This window comes from Lytechinus pictus, chromosome 10 (assembly GCF_037042905.1).
Source record: "Lytechinus pictus isolate F3 Inbred chromosome 10, Lp3.0, whole genome shotgun sequence".
NCBI lineage: Eukaryota > Metazoa > Echinodermata > Echinoidea > Temnopleuroida > Toxopneustidae > Lytechinus > Lytechinus pictus.
In genome coordinates, this window is record NC_087254.1 from 11,199,422 (window position 1) to 11,226,262 (window position 26,841).

Sequence of the window (26,841 nt, forward strand, 5' to 3'; positions counted from 1 at the left end):
GGTAGGACAAACAAGACTTGTTTGCGACCACGCATGGTGTTTGATTGACAAGAAAGGCGAGAGAATTCTCAAGCGACCGGAGAGGCACGCGTGTCCCATTTTCGCCCTCCTCAGCTCGGGCTATCTAACATAAACATTTTTTTTGTTGGTAAGGTAATGGAGAGAGTCCAATTCTAAACACGAATCACATATGTACGACAAAGATTGCATGACATCTATGAAATAGGACATTCGGACTTAGTAGGATTATAAGCTACATCTATACTATATTTATGACTATATATTTGTAAAGAGGTTTTGTGGGAAATCATTACAAACCTACTGATAAATATTTTATCAGTAGGATTGTAATAATTTCACACAAAACCTCTTTACAATTTATAAAAATAGTCGACACTACAGTGCTTATAATCACATGCATTCTTTTAAAAAAAATATGGTGGTTATTAGGCCCTTGGTATGACCAACATGTTGGCCTTGTGAGGATCTTCAAAGAAGCATAAGGGATAAATCAACATAGTGGAGAAGGTCCAATTCTAAACAAGAATCGCAGAAGCACGTCAGGTCAAGCATCAAATCTATGAAATAAGACAATCGGACTTCTTAAGATAAATCTAATATATTTGTATGTTTGTTTCTACCAAAATTTCGACACTACAGTTTTATATTGCTTTTATATCACTTGCATTTTTGAAAAAGTATCATATCAATCCCTTTGTGTTGACCACAGTTGGACTTAAGAAGTTTATTCAAGAAGCATAAAGAATAAATCAACATTTGTTTAGAACTACCAATGGTTAGATTGGTTATATAATTAATATTTTGGAGTTCTTGAAAATGCAAAGATCCCCAATAGATGCAAATTTTTCCAGACCTCCCGCACTGTTGAAAACCCAGAAAAATTACCCCCCCCCCCAAAAAAAAAAAAGAAGGAAATAATTTTTCTATAAAAGGAAATGTTTTGCAATTTAACAGAGTGGGTCTATATTTAAAAAGATATTACAGGGTATACCCATAAACTAATTTTCTGTGATTATACATAATGTAAGATTTCATGATTTCTTGAGACTCTGCTGCAGGAGCTTATCTGTTTTTAAGAAGAAATTTTCGATCAGTTCACGGTATCCCATTTGAAATGATAATGTCACTGCATCATGACCATGACTGCGAAAAAAAAGAAAAGAGACAAACCGCTTTCTCTAAGTGTGATTCATTTACTTAATTCTCGCAATCAAGGTTAGGGGGTTCGAACTTCGGCCATGCATCATGAGAAATTCAACTGTGAAAAGATATCTGACAACCTAAGGGTGTATAATGATACGTTATACACCTCAAGAATGAGAGCATTGAGGCTGATTAGACCTCCTCCGTTACAGAACAACACTATTAAAATTCTGAAAGAAATGTGATGCTTGATAATGCGGTGTATCGGCATTTATCGAGGCCAGCCGCCAGCGAGGAAATTGAAATACTGGCGATTCGTGTTTTTCTTGAATACAGATTCTCATCTATCATCTCGCATTGCCCTTGGCGTCCAGTTTTCCTGGAAGGAACTCAAGACGGCGGCGAATCCGGTTATTATACAAGCCTCGCATCGATTTTTGGCGCCTATCAATAGCTTTTTGACGCATGTATACGTATTAGATAACTCAAGTGCTCTTAAATGGTGTCCGCGTACCCCAATTCTACACATACGCTCCGAGCGTGTGTGCGTGATGTCCCGGTGCGTGCATCCGATGATGTGCGAGCAATGATGATGTATGCTTCGCGGTGTGGGTATCTATCCCTGTCACTTCTAGCCTTCAAGATTTGGCGCTTAGAAAGGTCATCAGATGCCTCCAGTAGGAATTTGATCATTAGATTAACTGGCCGAGAATGCATACCGTTGTATCACTCATCGGTTTCGGTCGACATTATCGGAATTGGATAGAATTTGCAAACTGATCGAGTTTGAATAAACAGTAATTTAGCAAATGATGAAAAAGATCACGTCGTTGATCTGTGAGTATCAGCACGCGGTAACAGGGATTGGAGTTTCATACTGATATACAGCTGTGATATTATTAATATATATTCATGATATTTCGTTGTTGATACAATGGTAGCCCGAGCTAAAGCCGATGAAATGATAGTTGCGCTTACGCATCCTCTGGCAATAAGAGTTGTACCAATTCAGCCATTATTATTACTATTACGGTTTTTTGAGTCTTGACATTAAACCTCCGATGCAATGCCAGGAGATTAGATACGTGACTCGCCTTCATAGGTCTCCATAATACCGCCCACGTAAGGTTAAAAAGCACTAGTACATTCATTGCCACGGTCGTCATAAAATTACCAAGATTGGACAATCATATTAACTTCTAATTCGGCACGTCTTGCTTTATAATACCTTGCAGGTACATCTACCAATACATATTAGCTAAGCATCAGTTTCAGGTTTTCACCCGAGGTTTTTCACGAGAAAATTCACCAAGTGAACAAATAATTTTGATACAAAATTATATCAAGTACACAAAAGACGTACAATAGAATTATCTAATTTAATAAAACCATTACTAAATTAAGGTCAGTATCCATTCCACGAGCTTTTGACCGATTGAGGTTGGAAAAGATAATACCGAAAATCTACCAGCACGTTAGTAACTGCTATAGATCAAATATTTCAAGAGAGAATTAATCACTGAAATCAAAGACGAAAATGAATGGACCAAACAAGCAACTAAATCCATATACAATCCTTAATATATAAATTTGGGCGAAAATATGATAACTTGTACACTCGTAGAATAGTTTCCTGGTTGTTGACGAAAAAAAAGAAAAAGTAGAAGCAATTTTTTTTAACTTAGTTTTTTACCAGATGACTCAAGAACGACTGGAATCGACGCATACCAACCAATATAGGGGACCTACTCCATTCACTTAAGTTGAAATATGGAAATGTTGAGGGAAATTTTAACAGAAATAAACATAAATTCATTTTTTGGGGTAATAAATATATTCAATAGGCCTATATCATAATAGTCATAGTTGCCAGAATGTAGAAAAAGTGGAATCCAATAATGACATAATGACATATTACTGTCTACTAAAAAGTTATTCTTTACTTCTAGAACACTTCCCAGAATGTCACTATAATAATGTTCTTTGCTCATGCAGCGTGATATTAAACAGAAAACTTAAAAGTCAGATTAGGAGGAAATGAGATTTGAAATACCACGCTGAAATAAAAAAAAACTTTATGTTTGCTATATTCTATTTGCATCTCAATAAATATGAATATCTTTACTAAAGGGGATGTGACTTTATCATGTATCCTTCATGGTTTAAACAATAATTGTGTGTTGTCGATCATTCCGACAGAGGGAATCCGACATTAAAATAGATATTGATTTTCATTAAAGAGGGAAATATTTCTCTTAAAATACGAATTCATATAAAGCACCCCCACACTTCCCTATCATCGTCGGCTCATTATTTAACTTCCATAAAAATATTTTCAAGCCACTTACACTAGATCTCCCTCTTTGCCAAAATCATACCACTTTTGAAATAGAATCCTTGTCAATACTAACATACAAACTCCGGATCATTTTGTCTTGATGAAAAGTGAAAACTAATCCGAAATGAATATAAATGCATTGCGGTTGGGTGTAATGGGCGGATGACGTACGAGCGGGTCAAACCCATGCTTTATTATACTTACAGATCACACGTGGGCAGCTGATGGATGTTAAAGGGGGTTAAAATGAAAGGAAATGGCGTAGAGATTATTTATCCCAGTCGGTTTACTTGAGAAGGACGACAGACGGAGTCCATTGGGGGGAAGTAATTTTGCCGATATTAAATGCTAAACGTGAAATTTTAATAGCTAGCCCTGAGCAATGAATATTGTTTTGGAGACGTTTTATGAATAAACCAATCTCATGCTTCATCAGTTATTCTCTTGATTTACATAGAGAATAGTTGACTACTAAAAGTGATCGATGATTTGAAACGTTGCAGATTTATTTAACCTAACACTGCCTCAAACATTTTAATTACATTTCAAGGAAAGAAATGGCAGGTCCATCATCAGTCAGTGAGTAAACCCAAACCGAGACAGTTCTACTGAAAGATTATCCTCATTATACGGTCCCATTCCATCACTTTTGTGTATGGTCCTGATGTTTGATCATGAGTGGGTGGGCTACTAACGACCAAGATGGGACAATCATTTACAAATATCTCTGCCTCCAAGTAAAACTGGAAGACTTAATGACGCGCGAAAACGTCAGATCGACGTTCATCATAAAAAAACAACGACTGAATTCCATGAAAATTGCATGACCCGGATTGATTTCATCGATGTTTATTCAACAATCCAATTTCAGTTCTGTGAAATTATTTTTTGATTAGCTAAGAGTTAGTTACTGAAATCGTAGATGCTACAAGTATAATTCTGTCCATGTTATCCAATGTCCTATCAATTTTACTGTGATTAGTATTACCTTGCAATTTATGTTTGAACAGCAAGAATTGACAAGTGTATAGTGGACACGATAAATGAAATGAAATGTGAATAAAGTTTTGATTTATAAAAAAGGATTATCCTTTGTTTGTGGTATAATAATAATGATAATACCAACATGCTAACATAGCGCATATCACTGCCAAATGGGTCATTATGCGCTTAATTGGATATGCTTTAGCCCCGCAGCCTTTTACAGCGCGGTGGCATTTCAAGGAATAAATTCCTGCCAGGTACCCATTTACCTCACCTCACCTGGGTCGAGTGCAGCACAATGTGGATAAATTTCTTGCCGAAGGAAATTACGCCATGGCTGGGATTCGAACCCACGACCCTCTGTTTCAAAGTCTGAAGACTAATCCACTGGGCCACAACGCTCCACCAATACAGTATTGAATACTTTTCTCCAATAAAAGTTTAGGATAATAGTCCATCCCCTCCCTTTAGAAATCATCCCCTTCACTTCCCTTGTGTAATTTTCTTATGAGTTTGGTCAATGTTTTGAACTTGGTAGACACTTTTAATTCATGAACACATTGCATAATGGATTTCAATCAAGAAAGAGAGGAAAATGCAACGTTTGGATGTTTAAACGCCATTTCAAACACTAGTTATTTGTTAATTGAATACTTGGATTCCAGTAAGAGACTAATTAGATCTTTAGTAATTCATTTGAAAATGAACCTCCACAGATTATATAACCGTAGAAATGAAATCGATGGCCGTTTCACAAAGGCTTGTAATAATAAAAAACGCACAATTTACTATCGAGTCAGCTAATCAAATTGAATGATTTCAGAAGCTTGAAACTCTTAATATGGCAAATCTGTTATTGTAACAGGTATATATGTATCGGTCTCTTTTTAAGGGGTGGATCTCTTTACGTTTAAAATATTTCAAAAGTATTTAAACAAATCTACGAAACATATTCATGAATGGCAACATCATATTCAGCACTGTGCATCAACAGTAGTTAACTTGAATTTCAAAAGCAGGAGCACTTTAACAAAACAATCACGTATCATGATCACTGATCACATTACGTTACGCTTTATATGTTGGGTTAAGTTTGCCTGTTCTGATTTGTGACGTCATAATACATGGCTTACAGTGCCTATGACGTAGTATTTCTTATCAACTTTAGGCCTCCCACCTCCGTTTCGCAAAAAGCCTGCATGTTTTGTTAAGGTCCCTGTCGTATCAAATACTATATACTATTCGCAATCACTTTATTTCCCTTATTTTCATTCCGTCTTTAATGTGTGATTTTCTCCCCCACTTCTTTTCCGCTGGTAACCATTACTTTGACGTTTGGGTCCCATCAAAATATTCTTACTGAAACACATTTCTATGAAGTGATTATGAATTGATTTTAAAGACATATGCCTAATTGATTCAGACCAATCAAATAACCCATTTGCGCTTTCAGACACTCCAGTTTTAACGCCTTGACGTAGTAAGCCAACGGGGATATATCGTTTAAAACCCACACAATATTGCTGCTTTAAAAAGAACCCCTCGTTAATCATGTGTTAATTCAATGAAACTTGAAACAGAAAACGACCCGAGCCTGTATATTCCACGCGTTATTGCCAAAAGGAGTGAATTCACCAGAAACACTTATAGGTTTACTCATAATTGGGACTTTTTACCAGTACAAGGAACAAATCAACAAATTTCTTCCGAGTAATTTAGGTTGCTAAATGCATGGAGGAAGTGATTGGATTTGGCAGTCTTCAGAGTGTAATTCATCATCTAGCCTAGCCTGTACTAACTGTAGCGATGTTTTTTTTAATTTCTAGAAAGAGAAATTTTTAATGAATTGGTTAGCATCAAGTCTCCAACGGCAATCAAAGTCTACAGTAATCTTCTCTCCAGCTGTTGTTCATCGTATTCCCATTTACTTGTAAACATATTACATAAGACTTACAAATACTGATAATACAGTGTATTACCCTTTATATTTTTTTACAAAAGATATATCATTTTACGCTATGGACATGATATTGAATTGCACATGAACATGTGTCAGATCTAACTTTAACCTCGCTCTGTAAGTGCATGTGTGTGTGTGCGCGTGTGTTTGTGTGTTATTTCCAGGTTTTCACCCATTTCTCATTCTGTAATTGATTTTTTATTTTCTGTCTTTCATGTAATATTAAGATTCATGCACCCTTAATTTCATCTCTTCATCTTTTCTTTCTCTCTCACATCTCATTCCACACACATATACACACACACTCACACCCTTACGCACCTTATAAATCATAAACTCACACGAATACGAACTCTCTGCGGATACACGTAAATCGCATGCAGTCAACGACATTAAAAGGAAAAGAAAAGTAAAAATTCATCAAAAGATAACATACTTTTCGAGCTCCTGTTCAAAAGCCCAGATCAGCTGCTTGTCGAGAATATTGGTTTCTGGTTCCCACGTATTGAATCTGAAACGGAAAAAAAATCAATTAAAGAAAGTAAACAGACAGTAAACCTCATGGTGAATAGCTTTTATTTGTTCAAATAACCATCATCTTCACGGTATACCATGTGTCTTAGAGACCATTTGTTGATTTTATTTTAGTTTTACCTCGAAATGATATTTTTAAGAACATCAAATTACCGTTTGAAGTATTATTTCAAGGGTATATGAATGCTTTTTATCAAAAATATGAATATAGGAGTAGTAGTAGTAGTAGTAGTAGTAGTAGCGGTAGAACTACTAGTAGTGGTGGTAGTAAGAGTATTGTAGAAGTATAGTAATCATAATTATTATCATTTTATCATTGACCACACCATTCATCCGAATTGTGCTATACTACAAACAACTTAACGAGTATCTTACATTTACAGGATATGAACTAGTAAGACACACTTTTAGCTTGGTAAGTAATCCTTCAACTATCGAGTGGGGTTATTGCCGTAAACAAATACATCTAAATATACTTTCAAACATAAAGCAGTAGCATAGATGCGAGGTCAAAATCGTGTTTAATCTTTTGCGTGGGATAATTGTTTTTCCCGAGGTGGCCACTCATAAACAATAAACGAAAGAATGAAATTAGACTTATTTTGTGCTTCTTTGCATTCATCAATAAGACACATGTTTATCTCACGTTTTCAAGTATGACAGCACTTTGGAGGAAAATGTTTTTTAAATGTATCTCGTCGTGAAATGAACTTGACTAGCTTTTTGACCATACCCCCTTTACACCATTACCTATAACCTATGATTCTAGTTTGAGATTTGGTTTCTTTCTGATTTGTGTAACTTGGGTAACCCGTCAGTCACTTTCAAGAACTTGATCACTTACTTGCTTTGCCAGCCATGCCACTTCACGAAGTACTCGTAACGCCCCTGTCAAGATAACAAGTGAAGAAAACGGAAAAACAATAGTTAGAGAAGCACGACTTAACTACTTTTTATCTAAAATTTTCGTCATCGTTAATGTTATATTTTCTGTATCTGTACATGACAGAATATTGTTCATTCATATTTTCAGTCATACAGTCATGTACATTTATTTTATTACACAGATGCTTCATCTCATTTTACCAAATTATATATTTTTAAATCCTCTTTCAAATTTATGACATACAACATTCTCTCCCCAGTTTTGGGTGATTTTTGCATCATTTTCGTTCTATTAGATAAAAATTGGTAAAATCATGAAATTTTGAAAATGAAAATTATGAAATCATGTACTTTTAATCGCTAAACACTAAATTGAATTCGAAAAATAAATGTTTAAAATTTGTGAAATGAATGTTTGAAATTCGCTGCTACAACCATAATGAAAAATATAATGAATAACACAGTATAATGATGTATTATACAAAAGGCAACGAATGAATAAAATATGACAAACCAAATTATGCAATCGAAACGATAAACACAGATGGACATGGCCAAATAATTTGGCAAATAATGTCGTAAAATTTATATCACCATCCTTTCTATTCGCATTTCATCATTATCTTTCCCATGGTACATCGGTTCATGGAAAAGGAGGCGCGAGCTAGACAATATGATGAATTATCACGTCGCCTCGCCTCGCCAATTCATCAGCATATCATAATCCATCTTGTTCTTCGAGCTGATGGCCATAATGAGTGTTTTTGTGGCCCAATTTCACCAAGCAGTCTCGATCTTAATTGGCCGGGCTGTTGACATTCAAGTTCATAATTCATTCCGTGCAATATTACGAAGCAACAGTAAGGCAGGTGCAATGTCACGTTAACGCTCAAAAACCTTTAAAGGGGAATCCAGCCTTGGCCATAAAATGTTGTGTTGGGAAGGAGAAAAATAGATTAAACAGAATGGTGAAAGTTTGAAAGAAATCGGTCAAGCAATAAGAAATTATAGCTGCTTTAAAATTGAGATCACTAATACTATGTATATTTCAAATTGGCAACTGGGTAAGTAAATTATGACAAGGGGCAAGGACAATTTTCCCATAGGCCATGTACTTTATTATCAGGGATTTGTGGTTTTCTCCTAAGTACCAATTCCCCTGGGGCAGTAATCTTAATATTTCCCAGGTAGTATATTGTTTTATGTCCTCATGAAAGAAAAATATAATTTGAAATACAAATTTTGGGAAAAAAGACATTTTAGCCATAATATGTATTGGTGTACATGGAAGAGTAGTCCTTACATCACTATGCCATCCCATATGCGGCCAATTTGAAGTCTCCATGGGTATAGTGATTACCAATATTTACAACTTTTAAAAATGTATAACTTTCTTGTTGTTTGTTGTTCAAACTTTCACCTATCAACTTGTCAGATTTTTCTTTTCCTTATAAAAACAAGTTTTTATTTGGGTTGGATTCCCCTTTAAGTCAATCTCATCTCAACCATGGAAGATCACCTTTTGAGGTACGCCTTGAAGGCAATCTTATGAGCTCCATAACGAGCATGCATAACAAGGCTGTTCCACCAGAGGAATCTGATGTAACACAATATATTTTTCTTCCCCATTTTCCTCTTCAAAACACAGGAGATTAAAATGCCAAGAGGCATGGGAGTCGAAGTTGGTTTTACCGACGGAAATGTGAGGGACAACAAAGTTACAAACAATATCATGCGATGCAACACTCATTGTTTTACATTTTCCCTCTATTATATTATTAGTGATGCCTATAAGCTGATTGGCCTTTTTTTCTATAACGTTAGTAGCCAAGGTGACTATAGCTCCACTTGTAAAATTTGCAATAACAGTCGTTGCATGAGTAAGATGTTCTGTCACGATACTTTTTCGGATTTTCTGGCCTTTTGAGTATCATAATGCTGGGGCGGGGTTATGCAACCTGCCGAATTATAGAGGATATGTTATTTCAGCCATTAGCGGCGATTTCAGGAGACGTATGATCCACGGAAATGAGATAACCTCTCATAGGCTGATGTCGAGGGGGACGCCCCCCCCCCGCCCCCGGATCGCAAACCATGATTCTAGTTAGCTAAATATGAAGATTTCAGCAATATATTTATTGATATTTTTTTTCAGATTGTTCAGTGTATCTTTCATGTCCTGGGATTAAACCCCAATGCAGTAAAAGGGTTGTATTACTCGTGTTGTTTAGATTCTCAATCATTATTATCCACTTTCTATCAACACGTCCGATGTAGGATAGCACATTCATAAACATTATCAGTCGAGTTTATGAAGCCATATTTGATGCTTTATTTGCACATGCACCTGGAATATATTCTAATCGAGAAGTCTACTGTGATTCTAGCTGCTTGAAAGAGCAGTGTCCCACAGGGTGCCCAAAGTGTGTTCATATCGTGTTCGCAGTGTGTACAAAGTGTGTTCATATCGTGTTCGCAGTGTGTTTAAGTGTGTTCACAGCGTGCTCACAGTGTATGTGTTCACAGTGTGAACGCCATGTATAATCATCTTCACACGGTCAAAAAGTACAAATATAACACTGAAAATTTAATTCATCTACAAATTCAGATTTCACTCTATGAATATACTGTGAACACTCACCCATAGAGTTGTCCACATCAGTGAAATTATCCTTAGAGTGTTAAATTTGTTAAAATCTGAAAATTGTTGACATTGCAAAAAATGAAAACGTCCGAAATAACGCAAATTATGAAACAAAATAAATAAGGCGAAATGAAATAGAAGACCATTAGATAAAATGACCAATTATCACAAACAATATGATATTAAAGAGGTGGGATTTAGCAATATAGACCTGCTTTCCAAAAACCCACATATCTCATTAAAAGTCTATTTTGGTACAGTTGAACGAAACTGCGTAATCATTATATATATTTCAATCGTTATGTATACTATATTTATATTCAGCGATTTTAATGAATTATGAAATCAGTCTTACGAAACAACAAACCCGGAGGGTATTTTATAGGTCATTTGTTCGCCCTTGACCAATACCGCGCGGTCTGGGATCGCTCGTTTCCTATTTCATTTTCATAAGTGCCCAATTATTGAGGTCGAAAGCGAGACATTACCCCGTGATTTATAATTCTCCCGAGTTCTTGACCATGACATGGGTCTGAATTTAATTTAGAACATCTCGTCCGGAATTAGAAAAGGGGTTACAAAATTACGAATCGCACATGAGGATGACAGATACAAAACTGTAATGTGTACATGTGCATTGTGGGTGGTGAACAGAGCTACAGTATACATCTGGGTCCCGTCTTATACAAAGAGTTACGACTGATCCGATCAACCTCAATTATATGGAAATCCATCGTTGTCATATTTTGTATTGAAAAAATGTGAACTTCCTCTTATTATTATTGAATTTCGAATAATCAGCGAGCTATCTGTATTGATTCAATGGAATGAAATAAGTATATAAAATCTGTGTAAAAAACTTTATTTCAATTATTTATTCATATTATGATTTCAACTTCTCAATTTTACAACACTTAAAATCCGTAACTTATCTAAAATCTCGGCAACCTCTGCAGTCAAATTTATCCAATTCATTTCATTTACATCACAAATTCTTCCCTACCGCATTTTCGTTTACTATCTTTTAAGCAAATTTTGAAACTTCTGCAATTATCCATAATCATTACAAATACTTGAAAATATTCTGTTGAGAATGTCGTTATTTTGCATTCATATTAACCCCCAAAAGTATTATCGATTTAATATTTCGTGATGCTTTGTATATATTTGTATAATACAATTTTGATATCATTTCTTATTGTAGTAATTTTTTTTATGTATATATAAAAGTTATGTACACAATACAGCTCATGATGCGAACAGTGTTGAAATAAGATACCATTATTATTATTATTTAAAAGAGAAGCACACTGAATTCTCAAGAAAATGATAAATGTGTGAATATGCATCATAGTATTGTAAGAAAATATTGTGAACAAACATGCATGATAGATGTTGACGTTACTGGCCGTTCATAGGTGTGCTTGATGGGATCAATCGCAACTCTTTGTAAGACGGGACCCTGAAATGCTCTAGTAACTGTTCCTTATCAGGATGAGATCATTCTTAAGCAGAATTTATTCAGACATTTCTTTCTCTGCCCAGAACATCATGCATTAGACATCTACCTCTATAGTAATGCAATTTTATTGTATACTGTTCTATCATAGAGTATTCATAAAATGAAATTAAAATAATGAAAAATAGATATTGTATTTGACTGTATATTTAAGATATCCCTAGAAAGATAGGACGTACTGGAATAACCCTTTTCGAGTTCATTGTAGCTTTCTGGTTTTCCCATATTTCGCACTCATATTATGTCATAAATTTGTATTATTTGAACGTATATTTATTTTGTTTTGTGTTTTATCATGAGAAATAAAATTGACAAATCAATGATTAGGTCATAATGGAACGCAAGTTCGTTGCCAGGGGGTGGGAGTTCAATAGCAAGAAAAAAAATAGGGGGTTATCATTTTTCATTGACGGAATCGCAAACAATATAGACCGATGAGCTTTTTTTTTTTTTGCTTGTCAAGTTTGAAAAGAGGGAATTGCAACCCCTAATCGAAAACCCTGGTTACGGGACTTAACGTGAATGGTACAAAATCAACTCAATATCAACTCGTATATTACTTCTTTATTCTTACTAATTCGAGTGAAAAAAAAAATGTGACGTGAGAGTCATTAAATAAATATTTCCAAGCTGTCCCATCGAGCAATACTCTTTTCGATTTGTTAAGTCCATTGTTCCTAAACAATACTATCGGTTTATGTTACCCCATCCTAACCCTTTCATGCCTAGCCTTTCTCTCCTTCATTGGGTCGGTTCCCACACAACTAGTTTTTATGATTACAATCTTTATCATTATTTGATATTTATATCATGAATATAAAACTGGTCGATTTGATTTAATTGTGTTTTTTTCGTTTATACCTCTATACCATTCATTGTCAGTTATTGTGGTATTATTAAATATAAAATGAGTAGTTTATTTTCAACTGTGTAATCATATTTTTCATCAATCCTAAAAACTGGACAGTATTTTCCTTAAATATTAATAATAATAATGATAATAATAATAACAATAATGATAATGATAATATTAATAATAATAATAATAATCATCATCATCATTATCATCATCAAAACCATCATCTTCATCACCATCATAAATAATTCAGTTTACATTACTTAATACATCGGGGCGAAAAGGATAATACGAGAAAAATTAAATTGTAATTTATAATATGTATGAACTTATCACATGATATTCTGGTTGATAGCAAACATTCAGAATAGTAAACAGAGCAATTGAGGTAGGATAAAGGCCAATGACAGAACACGATACTATGACATATCTACCTTAATGTAAATATACAAATCATGTACATAATATAGGCGATGATCGGTGTGGATATCATAATTAATCACTACATTGGATAAAATTATTCACGAAACTGCCATGGAAATCTTGATTTCATGGATTGGGTGCTAAATGAGAGACAATAGAGAGACAATATCAAAGGCTTAATAACTGTTATTGTTAACAAGCAATAATTCATTCTAGTTAATGCCCACATTAACATGTCTTGCTGCACTTGACCTAACCAAAAAAATTTAAAAAAATAAAAAAATGAAACAAAAACAAACCAAAAACACAGCGTGCTATACAGGAAGGAACAAATCAGGAAGAATAACAGTCAATCACTGGGCATTAAATAAAAACAGAATTATTAAACATTACAGAGAAAAAAATTGAAATAATTCGTTTTGACACGGCAAAACTAGAGATCTACAGTACTAGTAAAAATATTGAATGAGCCAAAACAAAATCTAGCTCTATATACCTGATTCATATCATTTTCCCAAGAGTGTTTTATAATCATACGAATGACTATATATAAATATATAAATGTTTTTTAAAGCTCTTTATCTATTTTAGGAATTGAAAGACTTATCAGAATGTGGCAACCGAAATAAAAGTTATAATCATTTTAACTCCAATGCAGGCCTAGAATGTTGAGGTATAAGTGATATCCATGAGTTCATTGAATAGAAGAACATAAGTTCGGTGTAGTCTAGCTGTCGAGATTTTATTATTTCATTCTCTTCAACAGAAAAGTTGAATATTCAGTTTGAGACTTCTTTTAAATTTTTAGGGAAGGTTATTTATCAGTTTAACAGACAAATAAAACATAATATACAGTTATTTTATGTAAATCCATAACTACAAATTATCATGAACAGAACAGTTGTAATCACGTGAAAAAATGCGTCTACACAAGATATACCTCATAATAATAACATCGTTTTGAGCAATCCACAAGGTATAAAAAGGGAAAATTTTGTGTCAAAAATTATGTTGATTGTTCAATTATTAACTGTGTACAAATATACAATCATGATGATATTGATTTTTAATGAATGAACAACGTGGAAGGTTATAAAAGAAGAGAGAAAAAAGGGCAAATAATGATGTGTAGCAAAACAAATATCTAAAGAGGAATACTAATAATTTCAAATAGGGAAGAGATATGGGCGTTATTATAGGGTGTTGGGAGACAAAATAAAATACCTATACAAACATGGACCTAGCTATCTCAAAACAGACATCGCCTAGACTGATAAATATGAAGGTTGTTTTCCGATTTCTCTTAATAATGTCTCAATAGTCTAACCTTGCTCCAAAGCACCTTACTTTGAAGTAGAATAATCATATCAAGATGCACTCTTCGCCTCTCATGTTTCACCATTAGCCCGGGAATAGAGGACATTCGATGATTGCGAGCCTCGTGTTCGATTTCTAATATCTATAAATAGGTTTGGCGCTTCGAGCAAACAAGACGCTGATTACAATACACTCATCGGCTGATGGCAACAGGAAAATACACCTTATGTCAATATAATACAGTAGGCTCTGGACACATATGGTACATGATCGCGGAGCTATCTCTTTCAGACACCAAGACCCTGTTTTCTCCAAGGGTTGAACTTGCCAACACCTTGATAATCAAACATAATATATATTGTGAAAGCAGAGAGGACTCGACTGGACATGCTGGATATAGAAGTGAGCTCAGGATCCATCATCGGGCCGAATTATAATTTATATCCACTGAATCATCGGCAGTTAATTAAGGTCAAACGGCTTTAGAGTAATAGACAAGCCCTTTAAGCAGGATAAGCGTATTGATAGAGGGTTGTTTGTTTGTATTTGTACAAGTTGATTAAAGAGGACTCCTACTACACAAATAAAAAGTTGATTTAGAGGACCAGGAAAAAGAAAAATAAGTCAAATAGATAGGTGAAGGTTCGAACAATATCAGACAAAAATAAAGTTATGAATTTGTATCAAGCTGTAAAAAATTGGTGATCTCTATACCTATGGGGATGTCAAATTGGCTGCATTGGTGATTTCGTAGTCATGCAAGGGAAGCACTATTTACTCGATTACATAAAATGACTAAACTGTCATTTTTCAAAATATTATTTTTTCTTTTCATGAGGACATAATTATACCTGCGTTATATTTTGATTACTGACCCGATTACTGAACCACAATCCCTGGTACTTAAAGATCAAGTCCACCCCAGAAAATTGTTGATTTCAATCGATAGAGAAAAATCAAACAAACATAACGCTGCAAATTTCATCGAAATCGGATGTAAAATAAGAAAGTTATGACATGTTAAAATTTCGCTTATTTTTCGCAAAACAGTTGAATGCCCAACTCAGCGATATGCAAATGAGAGAGTCGATGATGTCCCTCACTCACTATTTCTTTTGTTTTTTATTGTTTGAATTATACAATATTTCAATTTTTACAGATTTGACAATTAGGACCAACTTGATTTAACCATAAGTGTTAAAATAATGATAGCGCCACATGTTCAGGGAGGAATAACAATATGTTTCACATAACAATGAGGAGAAAATTAGAATTTTTCATATTTCATATAATAAAATACAAAGGAAATAGTGAGTGGGTGACGTCATCAGTCTGCCAATTTGCATACCGACCAGGAATATAACTGTTTTTGTGAAATTAAGCGAAACTTTAAAATGTCATAACTTTCTTATTTTACCTCCGATTTTGATGACATTTTCAGTGGTTTGCTTTTTGGATTTTTCTCTTTTTATTCAAATTAACTTTTTGTTGGGGTGGACTTGTCCTTAATGAATAGTAAATAGCTAGTCTTAGGGATCTCAACTTAAAACAGCCACAACTATCTCATTGCTTTCCAAATTTCTTTCCAAATTTTACCATTATGACCGAGGTTGGAATCCTCTTAAAAAATATCATTTAGTATATTTACAATAAATATAAACACAAAGATGAGAGAAAAAAAAGAATTGCCCTGTTCTGATAATTGCTTCAATATATTTTTCTTAAGTGAAAGAAAATTCCCTGCCACTCATGGTTCTGGAGACCCCCCCCCCCCCCTCCCCTGTAAAACCAATGAATTAAATGAAAACAATAATTAAGTATATTTACATTAAATATAAAGACAAAGATGAGTAAAACCATAAAAGGTGATGCCCTGCCCTTCACGGTACTGGAGGTCCCCCCCCCTCCAGCGATGTTTAAACATTCCCATCAATATTAAAACATATTGATTCCAATTCCAATTCAAATCATGTTTTTTAAGAAGACATGTCTTGCAGTAAAAACTAAATTGCACTTGCTTTACAAGATCTCAATTTCCATATACATTATACAATTAAAATCATTCACATAGAAATTGCACAGAGAATCATTGATCAAATTATAAAAATTGATAAAAGTAATAAACAACAAAGTATACATTGGATAAAATTATTCACGAAACTGCCATGGAAATCTTGATTTCATGGATTGGGTGCTAAATGAGAGACAATAGCGAGACAATATCAAAGGCTTAATAACTGTTATTGTAAACAAGCAATAATTCATTCTCGTTACTGCCCACATTAACATGTCTTGCTGCACTTGACCTAACCAAAAAAATGAAATAAAATAAAAAAAAATGAAACAAAAACAAACCAAAAAAACAGCGTACTATACAGGAAGGAACAAATCAGGAAGAATAACAGTTGTCTAAGTGTTTTGAAGAGAATCATGTTAACTTATGGTTAATGTTATATGATATACAAGAAGGATATCGGCCCGTATTATTGGTGAAAATTAACATGAACTGGCTGTTGGTGGAATTGGAACGGCAAAAGGCAAGGAGACCAGCCTGTCAGACGATATTAATAAATACGAAAAGAACATGAAGAATTCTTCCATGTGTATACATGTAGCTCGCAATCGATACGCGAAAAATCAATACGCCAATTCATTGCTAAGTATTATTGTACGCTGAAGAAAAAAGAGCTCTTAATCTAACAACGCAATACCTTTCACAAACTTTAATCTTGCGTAATTGATAATCAATCTAATTAATTCAAGTGTCTTAACTTAATATTTTTCAATAAAATCTGTCCCAAACTGCAACCTTATTATTCATATCTTTCCCCAGACGCCCAGCGTCTACATGTACTTGCCTAAAAATAAATGCACAAAAAATATGATCTACCAACTCAAGTCTACAAAGGTATAAACTCGTGTAAACAACAGTCGCTTTTATTCAAGGAAATCGTTTCAATGAAAACACAAGAGTATGCCTTTTTCCAGAATAATTATTCCTATTTTCTTTCTCAGAGGGTACGATATCTCGCCCACATCGCGTTAGATTTTCAAACAGTTTTCATCGTGTTACCCTGGGAACGAGATTAGACACCCTCGGACGGCCACCGTGTGCATTTTCATATCGCACACAAAAGTATAGTTGCCATTGGTTGCATAACTATTGTTCGATCGCTGCGTTGCCGCTGCTTGATCGCCCATTCAAGGCCACAAAAGCAATTAAACGACTACTCTAACGTGACAATCGATACCCCCTATACATAATAGGCAGAGTTTGATAAATCGGTTTTGGGTATTATACTCGAACACGCCTCTTGACTTGTCTTTTCACGCCCGTGCTTGTATTTAAGAAAAAACAAGCATTACGAAATCGTAAATCTTCGCCATCTGTCGTAATTTTGCTCTGTCATTCATAATATTGATATTTGAACATCGTGAATAATAATCGATATCAGACGAGGCTATACAGCAACTCAACATCTTGTGAATGTCAAAAACAAAAGTATTTGTCATTTGTATATTATATGTGAATTTTCTATGGCTAGCTATAAGCGAATAGGGAAAGAAACAGGGCCCATTAAATTGCACCTCCTCTTAAAAAAAAGGATCCTGTTTAAAAGAGTCTTGCAGCTTAAGCAAGATTTAGCAAACTTGAAGCATATATCCCCATACTGATTATTAAGAAATGGTCTTCTTATCCTCTCTCTCTTTCATGAAGGTGTACAAGATAAATTGTGTCTAGCGAACTCGATCATCTTGAGAAGTCATACCAGAATATGACCGATTTACGGTCTACTTGACTACAAATAAATGCAACAACAAAAATACAATCTACCAACTTAAGCTACAAAGCTAAACTCTACAGAGTATACAACATACACTTTTATTCATGGAAATGATTTCTATAAAAAGACAATCGAATGCCCTTTTTCCCAAAATACTTATTCCTCTTTTTTTCAAATAGGGTATTAGGTCCTATCTCGCCCACATTGCTTTAGATTTTCGAATCTTCTTCATCGTGTTACCCTGGGAACTTCTTTTTTCTCGTTTGTTTATTAAACTGCCCACAATTTCTTCTCACCGTTTCTTTTGTCAGCAATAATGAGCGAGTATCTAGGAGGAATGGTAATAAACTGATTTGTGCGAACACCCCCCCCCCCGAAATGTTGAAAATTTGACAGATAGCTAGCGGACAAGGAATTGCTTTATATAGCTGCAAACTCATTATGTATTTTTAGTTTTTAGACTAGGTATTTACCAAGTTTTGAATTTTTTGAATGGTACATTCTGTAGTGTTTCTAGCTCATAATATATCTTTGCCAATTGCTCGATTTCAATTAATATGTTATGTTATTTTTTGTATTTTATTTTATCAGATTATGTATTACGTATATGTTTCAGATTATCTATGAGCTTATGTATTATGTTTTTTAACTGAATGATCAATAAAGACTATCAAAAATAAAATAAAAACTCTGATAGAGATCACAATAGTGTAGACTATCTAAATATAAAATTGAACAATTTAGAAGATTGTAAATCAGGGTTCGGACTTTATTCATTTATTTTCATGTATTCATTTTTTGGGGGGGTTCTTTATTTATTGTTGGATTTCTTTTCTTAGCATACATTCCCCGGTCGATGAAAATGACAAAATAGAGGTCATATTCCAAGGTATTTGTGATGTACTCGTACTATGAAAAATATCATTTTCAGCAAACATTTTTTGGTATATTGAAGCAATTTGCTATATGTTTAGTCTCTACATCAATATTTTTGTATTTTTTTTGTCATTTTGTTAATGTTAGACTGAAAATCTCGAGCTAAACTTTAAGCTAATTTTGAAATCCCTATATAAAGTGACAATTTTGGGCAACTTTTAAATGCGCGGATTTTTGAATTTTTTGTGCGATCTTGTTCATATTGGCACATCTGCTGCTCTGATCTTTCGTTTTTCTTCTAAAACAAATTTTCAGTTACTTTATTTTGATTCTTCTCGAGTTCTAAATTCATCACCATTCCGATTTTACCCATTTTTCCGTTCATATAGGCCTACTACTCAAAACTGTAATTGCATTTTCTTATTTCCTCCTTGACTATCGAACCGTGCCCGTGCATGAGTGGATCAGTATCAGGATGAACCGTTGAATGTTCGCTTTTCTAAATACAGTAAAATTACGAAACTTTGAAATAACGCACCAATATAACTATTGATAGGCATAAAAAATATTTACAGTGATAACTTACCTTTCTCCATCTGCGTTTCAATATGGAGTCTGCCATGTACACCTCCTTTCCGAAAACAGTTTTAATTTCCTTTTCGTTTAACATACTGAAAACGATGCAGTGATCACGACTAAAAACAAGCTCAATTCAGGAACCTTGCTTTAGAGACCTCTGACAGAGTACCTGATGATGATGTTCTTTGACGTGAAAATTAGATGACATAAATGGAGGAAATAATTCCTGATGCAAAGGTCAATACGGTTCAACCCTAATTTCCACCAGGTAAATTGTCAACATCGGTCTAGAAATAATAGCCTAGGATTGACGTTGCCCCGTCACAGTCTGAGCAGCAGACGATGTTTTTTAAGCTGCGGTATTAGATATCGATCACAATTTATTGTTTTGCTCTTCACCGATGTAAGATCTCTGAGGTGAGTTAATCGCATTCACTAATCGCGAACATCAATACCAGAATGTCAATGAATATTCCGAGATGTCTATATCTCCCCTGAATGCGAAGTGGTTGCTACAGCTTCCATCGAGGCACGTTATGATCTGCCTCGCTAAACACATGGAAACCGCCAGATGAAAATAGCACGTCGCGTGTTTACAAATGCAAACGACGTTGCAACCAAATTGAACAGATGAAAAAAAAAAACACATCCACTGGATATAATGTGTGTGCGACTCCTAGCAGGGAGGCGAGAGGATAAAAATACAGACACACCAAAACATAAGGTGTAAAGCACAGGAATGAAAAAAAAATCATTCGCAGTCTCGGGTATAATACGGACCGCCCTAAAACACAGATATTGCTCCATCCCGCCACCTCATTGGTTTGTGTACGAGAATGCTTGGTGATGAGCACATGACGTCATTAATAGCTTAGCAACCCATTAAGGTACGGCGTGTGCGCCTCCCACTCTGTGACGTCACTGTGTAAATGGCTTTCGTGTGCACGCGACCGTGATATCGAAAGGTGCTCTTGCACAAGCCTTGTGCAATGAGAAAAGGTGACTCAGGTAAATATTATAAGCAGGTACATAACGTGGTCAAGATAATGGTCAAGCGGATTTCATTCGACTTCATCAGAAAAGCAATTCTCTAAAAGACAATTACGATTTTTACGTAAGCAGAAAACGGGTTAATGCTTCCTCGCCTCCCTTATATAAAAGCAACTGCTTATATATCTTTCCATTTTCTTATATAATATTGTTTACTGTATGTATTACAGTTTAAAGACTAAAGTGTTTAGCACTTAAACAACCATGCTTCATTTATTGAAGATTAAACGCAAGAATTAAACCTTTGCGTGGAAAATTCTTGCTTATAATTGTTAAACGACAACTGTGATTTGTTTAGCAAACAACATTGTACAAAATTGTAAACAACGGTTTTACCGGGTATGAAGAGTAAACTAGATTAGTTAAAGAAAATTGGGAAAACATAATTCTAACAACACAATGACTTTTTTGGAGGGGTGGGGGCTTAATGTTTATGACTTTCCACTATCAGAGATAAGTGCGAAATAAGATGAGCAAATAAGAATTATGCCATAGATATAAATTGTAATCAATTAATAATAGTAAAGAATTATGAATAAACACAAATGTAGTCGAATCGCTTCTTTGAAGCAAATAAATATGATTATCTGATAATCGTACTCTATCAAATGATTAAAATCGTCTAATACTGAAGGATTTAACAAATATGAACAAAAAACATGCATGACATATGAGCAGACCTTACAAATATAAACAAAAAACATGCATGACAGATGAAAACATGCATGACAGATGAGCAGACCTTATAAGGTCTGCTCATCTGTCATGCATGTTTTTTGTTTATATTTGTTAAATCCTTCAATATTAGACGATGTTAAGAGTATTATTAAAAAGAATTAACTTTCTAAAAAAAAAAATCAGTAATCTAAGGGACCAATTAAATTGTGTACCAGACATGGGGATATGTCTCTTTCGTTTTAAAAACATATTTCGATATTAAAGTAGGTCATTTTATATAAGCGCATTTGCAGCGCTACATATAAGCATAGGGTATACCTTTAGGTAAGAAAACAGAATAAAGAAAATAAGAATTATGCAAGTATTTACCGGGAGTTACTTTTTTAATGAAATAAACAGATGAAGAAAAATAAAATCAGCAAATACCATTTTATAATTGAAACTGAGACATTGGAAAAGGGAAATGTTAAACGGATGAAAAGTAATAAATAAAAACTTTCAATGCAACGGTAAAAAGTAAAACAAAGCAAAGAAAACAAAAGCAAAACTACTCTTTCCTTTCAGTTTCCCTCCCTGCCTCGTCCTTGCACTCACATTATTTCTCTAGTTGTCTCAATTATTATTATTTCCCCTTTTTACACACTCTACAAAGCCAATAAAGTCATTCCCCCCCCCCCCATTTCTCTCCTTTTCTTTCTCAGTGACCAAACCATCTCCTGTTGATACATGTATCGAAATAGAAGCAAACAATTACCTGTCTTCTTTCAAAATATTTACGGCATTCCTCTTTCATCTCAAATAACTTTTCCCTCCCAACCCGATTTTTTAAGCCTCGCTCACTCGAATATGAAGTAATATGATAATCATTATATAATACTATTAATACCCCTGCAATCTGCTAATTAAAAAAAATTATGTAGAATATACCACATCTACAAAACAATAGACCAGTTCGTAGTTACTTCATGGACAATACGCCAGTTCGTAGTTCCTTTCTGCGCATGATCAAAAGATTCTACGCATGATCAGAGGAAGGTCATGTGTACTAAAGTGACATGGTGGTTTAAAATCTAATGAGATAAGCACCAACTTTGATGTCTTGATTATTCATATATTCTTTTGAATAGTGGTTTTCATTTACATCCACAAAAAACAACAATGCGTCCACGAACGACTGATATTTCACAGTTTGCCAAGTACATTGTGCAACATGCTATGATATGCATTCAAAGTAGGAATGCAACAAATACCTTCATAAAGTGTTCATTGGTGTGCTATTCTAGTCACCTGGTCTATTCAATTTCTTCATCCTGCTATGTAAGGCAAGCTTACGTAACATCTTGCTTTGAAATCTGCCTATCATAATGAAAGAAATGAAAGGTCATTTGACCAAACTTGTCCATCAGTAACTACGAACTGGTCTATTTTGGTCAAATTACCTTTCATTTCTTTCATTATACTAGGCAGATTTCAAAGCAAGATATTACGTAAGCTTGCCTTACATAGCAGGATGAAGAAATTGAATAGACTTGAAGTGAATAGAATAGCACACCAATGAACACTTTACGAAGGTATTTGTTGCATTCTACCTTGAATGCATATCATAGCATGTTGCACAATGTACTTGGCAAACTGTGAAATACCAGTCGTTCGTGGACGCATTGTTGTTTTTTGTGGATGTAAATGAAAATCACAATTCAAAAGAGTATATGAATAATCAAGACATCAAAGTTGGTACTTATCTCATTAGATTTTAAACCACCATGTCATTTTAGTACAAATGACCTGATCATGCCTAGAATCTTTTGATCAAGTGCAGAAAGGAACTACGGACTGGCTTATACCATGAATACAGCCTCGTCACTGCACGGAGATTCCCAAAAGATGGCGTTTGCAACTAACATACTTTTTACAGTATTGAGTATAGGCTTATCGATTATTTTTTTTACATTGTATTTATCAAAATCATTCAATTCAAAATCATACAAGTAATAGTACAATGGGAAATTGTTACAATATCAATAAAAACACTGCTCACAAAGCCAAATAATTATTCATAATACAAAAAATTGTAAAAAAAAAAATTAAAATCATAACTAGGTAAATACCTAGTCTGAAGAAAAAAATAATAGCGACGCAATCGAATCAAATGAAACTGAATGAGTAATAAAGTATTATTGTACTACGATTGTTCTTGTCATGAGAAAAGATGGAAGTATATGTTTATGAATATCTATGTACATAATTCCGGGTGTTTTGTTAGACAAACAAAAATATAATTATCAGAAATTAGTTGTATATAATAAATATATTTTGGCTATTTGTTTATGAGAACATACAATTTCTGCATTTTTAATATTTTTTTTCATCAAACTGTATTATTTCATATGACTGTCAAAATGTGATTTGGTATTTTTGTGTGCACTGTGATTGTAATTTCATATCACAAGGGAACAAAATAAACGTTATAAGAGAAAAACTGTATAAAAATACCGAGTTTAGATAATGATGCATTCTTACGGAAGATGTAAAGTCCCATCTACTTGATGAGATAGCGAGATATTTATTTTGCCATGTCGTATTGGTAGAGTTTTTAGGTCGACAAGGTGGGATATGTTAACTTGATGAAGTCAACATTGTGAGATATGTTACATTTACAAGTTACAATAACACGCATATCCCTATTCAAGATACAAGAAATATACATAATTTTGACATTTAAATCAGTTAACAGAGAAATTTATCTCTGACAAAGAAAATGAGCGACACTGACCCATAAAAACGTAATATAAACCAAATTTTATTGCAAAATGAGTGATTTCTTCTTATATAACAGGTATACGAGCATAATAAAATCACCTTAGATTTCGCACTGAACAAGTTGAATGATAAAATATAGAATGCTTTTAAAGATATAACAAAGTATATTAATCATGTTAATGAGCCAAAAAGACTGACCTCATAAAGTTAGTGACCATCATTCTGCTGAGATATTTAGCTAATATTTATGACATAATTTATCTTATTCATCGTCACATTATAAAGCAAACACAATGGGAGAATTTTGACTAAATACAAATAATATTTTAGGCTATTATAGATGTTCAGATTGATACAAATATATTCACAAAAAACAAGCATCTCGAGAATAAATAATGATGCGTCTTACCTCCCATCTCTTATAAAAATAAACTGGCTGTGCCTCTAGCACCATATCGAATAAAACATGAAAAAGATTTCAAAGTTTTAGGCCAATAAAGTTTTAAGAGTAGGGCCTACTGATATATCTCAATCAAAATTGATTTTAACTGTAAATTAATCCTTGCCAGGGATTCAGGGAATGGTATGGTCACCAATATTTACTTTCAAAGCTATAGGCCAATAGACTTATGACAGATTTGATCTATTTTGATTACAATTGATCTTAATTAGTACATTCTTGCATGGGATCACTAGCATACAGACTGGGTGGGGGGATAGCCTCCACAAGTCCCATGATCAAAAACTACAAAGAAAAAGAATGAGAATAAGAAAGATTAGGAAAGAAAAAAAGTTTGAGGTATGATGTTATTTTTTTAATATAATGTCAAATTTAACACAATATTGGATTTCCATTTTCAAAAAAAGTAAACATTGTTCATCTCACTTTTCTTAGGGATTTTAAATAGATTGTATCACATAAGCCATGTACCCACTCAAATTGTTATAACCATTAACCTTTATTAGGGTGAGAGTTTTTCTTTTGTAGATGGTATTGATAGGTCAGGACCCCCCCCATGTCAGCCTTTTTAACAAAACTTACACACATTATATAGAAGAGTTCTATCATTTAGATTTATAAAATGCTTTATATTTAAAGTAAAAGATCACCATGACATCGAATAGGTTTTAATTAAATACAGAATTAGGCAAATTAAAGTCTGGCGAAAATGTCTGTAGAATATATTGGATTCATAGACTTTACAAAAAGCTTCAATTTTGTACTGTTAATAGCACCTTCTCTAATTCAATTCCATTCAATTCTTTATTCCATTTCTATTCAAAACATAATACAAAGTAAATTAAAATAATATAAATCAAGTGCAATTTTACAGACGAGCATTTTTAGTTTGTAAAACAAAATAAAATCATTTATCATGATTCAAAGTCCTTGAATGCCAGAATGCCCAATCAAGGTAGCCATGCTAAATCCGAAGTAATAATATGCAGTGCTTTGGAACATTGCATTCAGTAATATATAACGTGTTTCATATTATCATTACTATTATCATCATTATCACAAAAAAATTGAACACACATGATGTTGCAAAAATAAGATTTTTAAAAATTCACAACTGTATTGTTCTTCCATCAAACTTTCCATTAATACTTTCCTGTTATCTTCTGCTGTTTATTAAAACTAACCTGATCTCAATGTGCACTTCCCTTTTAAACCGTACAATAAACATGATTTTGTTTGCTTTGCTCATAGATGAAAATGAACGAAACTTTGTGGCAGAATTTCTTTACAAGCCCAGTTTAGCCTCTTTCCGTTTGATAGGATTTCTGTAGGACCAGCAGAGGACTGAGAGAAAGAGGACCATTAGGAAGAGAAGCGTTGCTATGACACCAATCCACCAAGGTTCCAAAACAAAACCATCTCCTGTCTCCTGTTGACCTTCTTCTGGAAGACCTGGACATTGAAAAAACAAGACATGGAAGAGATGGAAACAAAAATAAACAAAAAGGTGCATGTGACAGTAATATTGCTTTATTGTCTTTATAGACTATTGGGGGTTTTGAAAGAAACTCAAGATAAATTCCAAGTCAAGTGCAAGTCCTTTGATTAGATACATTTTGTTGTTGTTTCATATGTACCTTGTACATTTCTGCGAATAAGGTAACTTATTCTAGGTCATTGGAAATACGCTGGCATTTGATTTGATTTTGATTTGATTTATTTTATTTCCACATTTCAAAACAAAAACAAAGTATATACAAGTATAATTTTTTTTTTTTCAATATTACATAATAGGCAAATATTTGTTTAAACATAATGAATAATGTACATAAATCATTATAAAATATCAACTGTACTGTGAAAATTATATCTATATATACATTTCTTTAATTACTGAACATATATATATATAGAAATGTGGGAGACCTCCATCTTAAGCTTGGAGCTTGAAAGTGATGGAGGCCTCGAAAGGAAAGGGGATAGAAAACTAGACTGTATAGTGCAATAATCTTGTGTATAGTGCATTTAA

The 26,841-nt window shown here is 33.8% G+C and overlaps 1 protein-coding gene across 1 annotated transcript in view; it reads right to left on the reverse strand.

Moving 5' to 3' along the window:
- Window positions 1-24,383: 24,383 nt before the first annotated feature.
- The window catches only part of LOC129270156 (neurogenic locus notch homolog protein 1-like), a 74,596-nt gene continuing 72,138 nt past the window's right edge, over window positions 24,384-26,841 (reverse strand). The window contains exon 69 of the mRNA XM_064106002.1: window positions 24,384-26,264. Within this exon, the coding sequence (XP_063962072.1) occupies window positions 26,098-26,264 (167 nt within the window). The 3' untranslated portion in view covers window positions 24,384-26,097. The remainder of the gene's footprint in view (window positions 26,265-26,841) is intronic.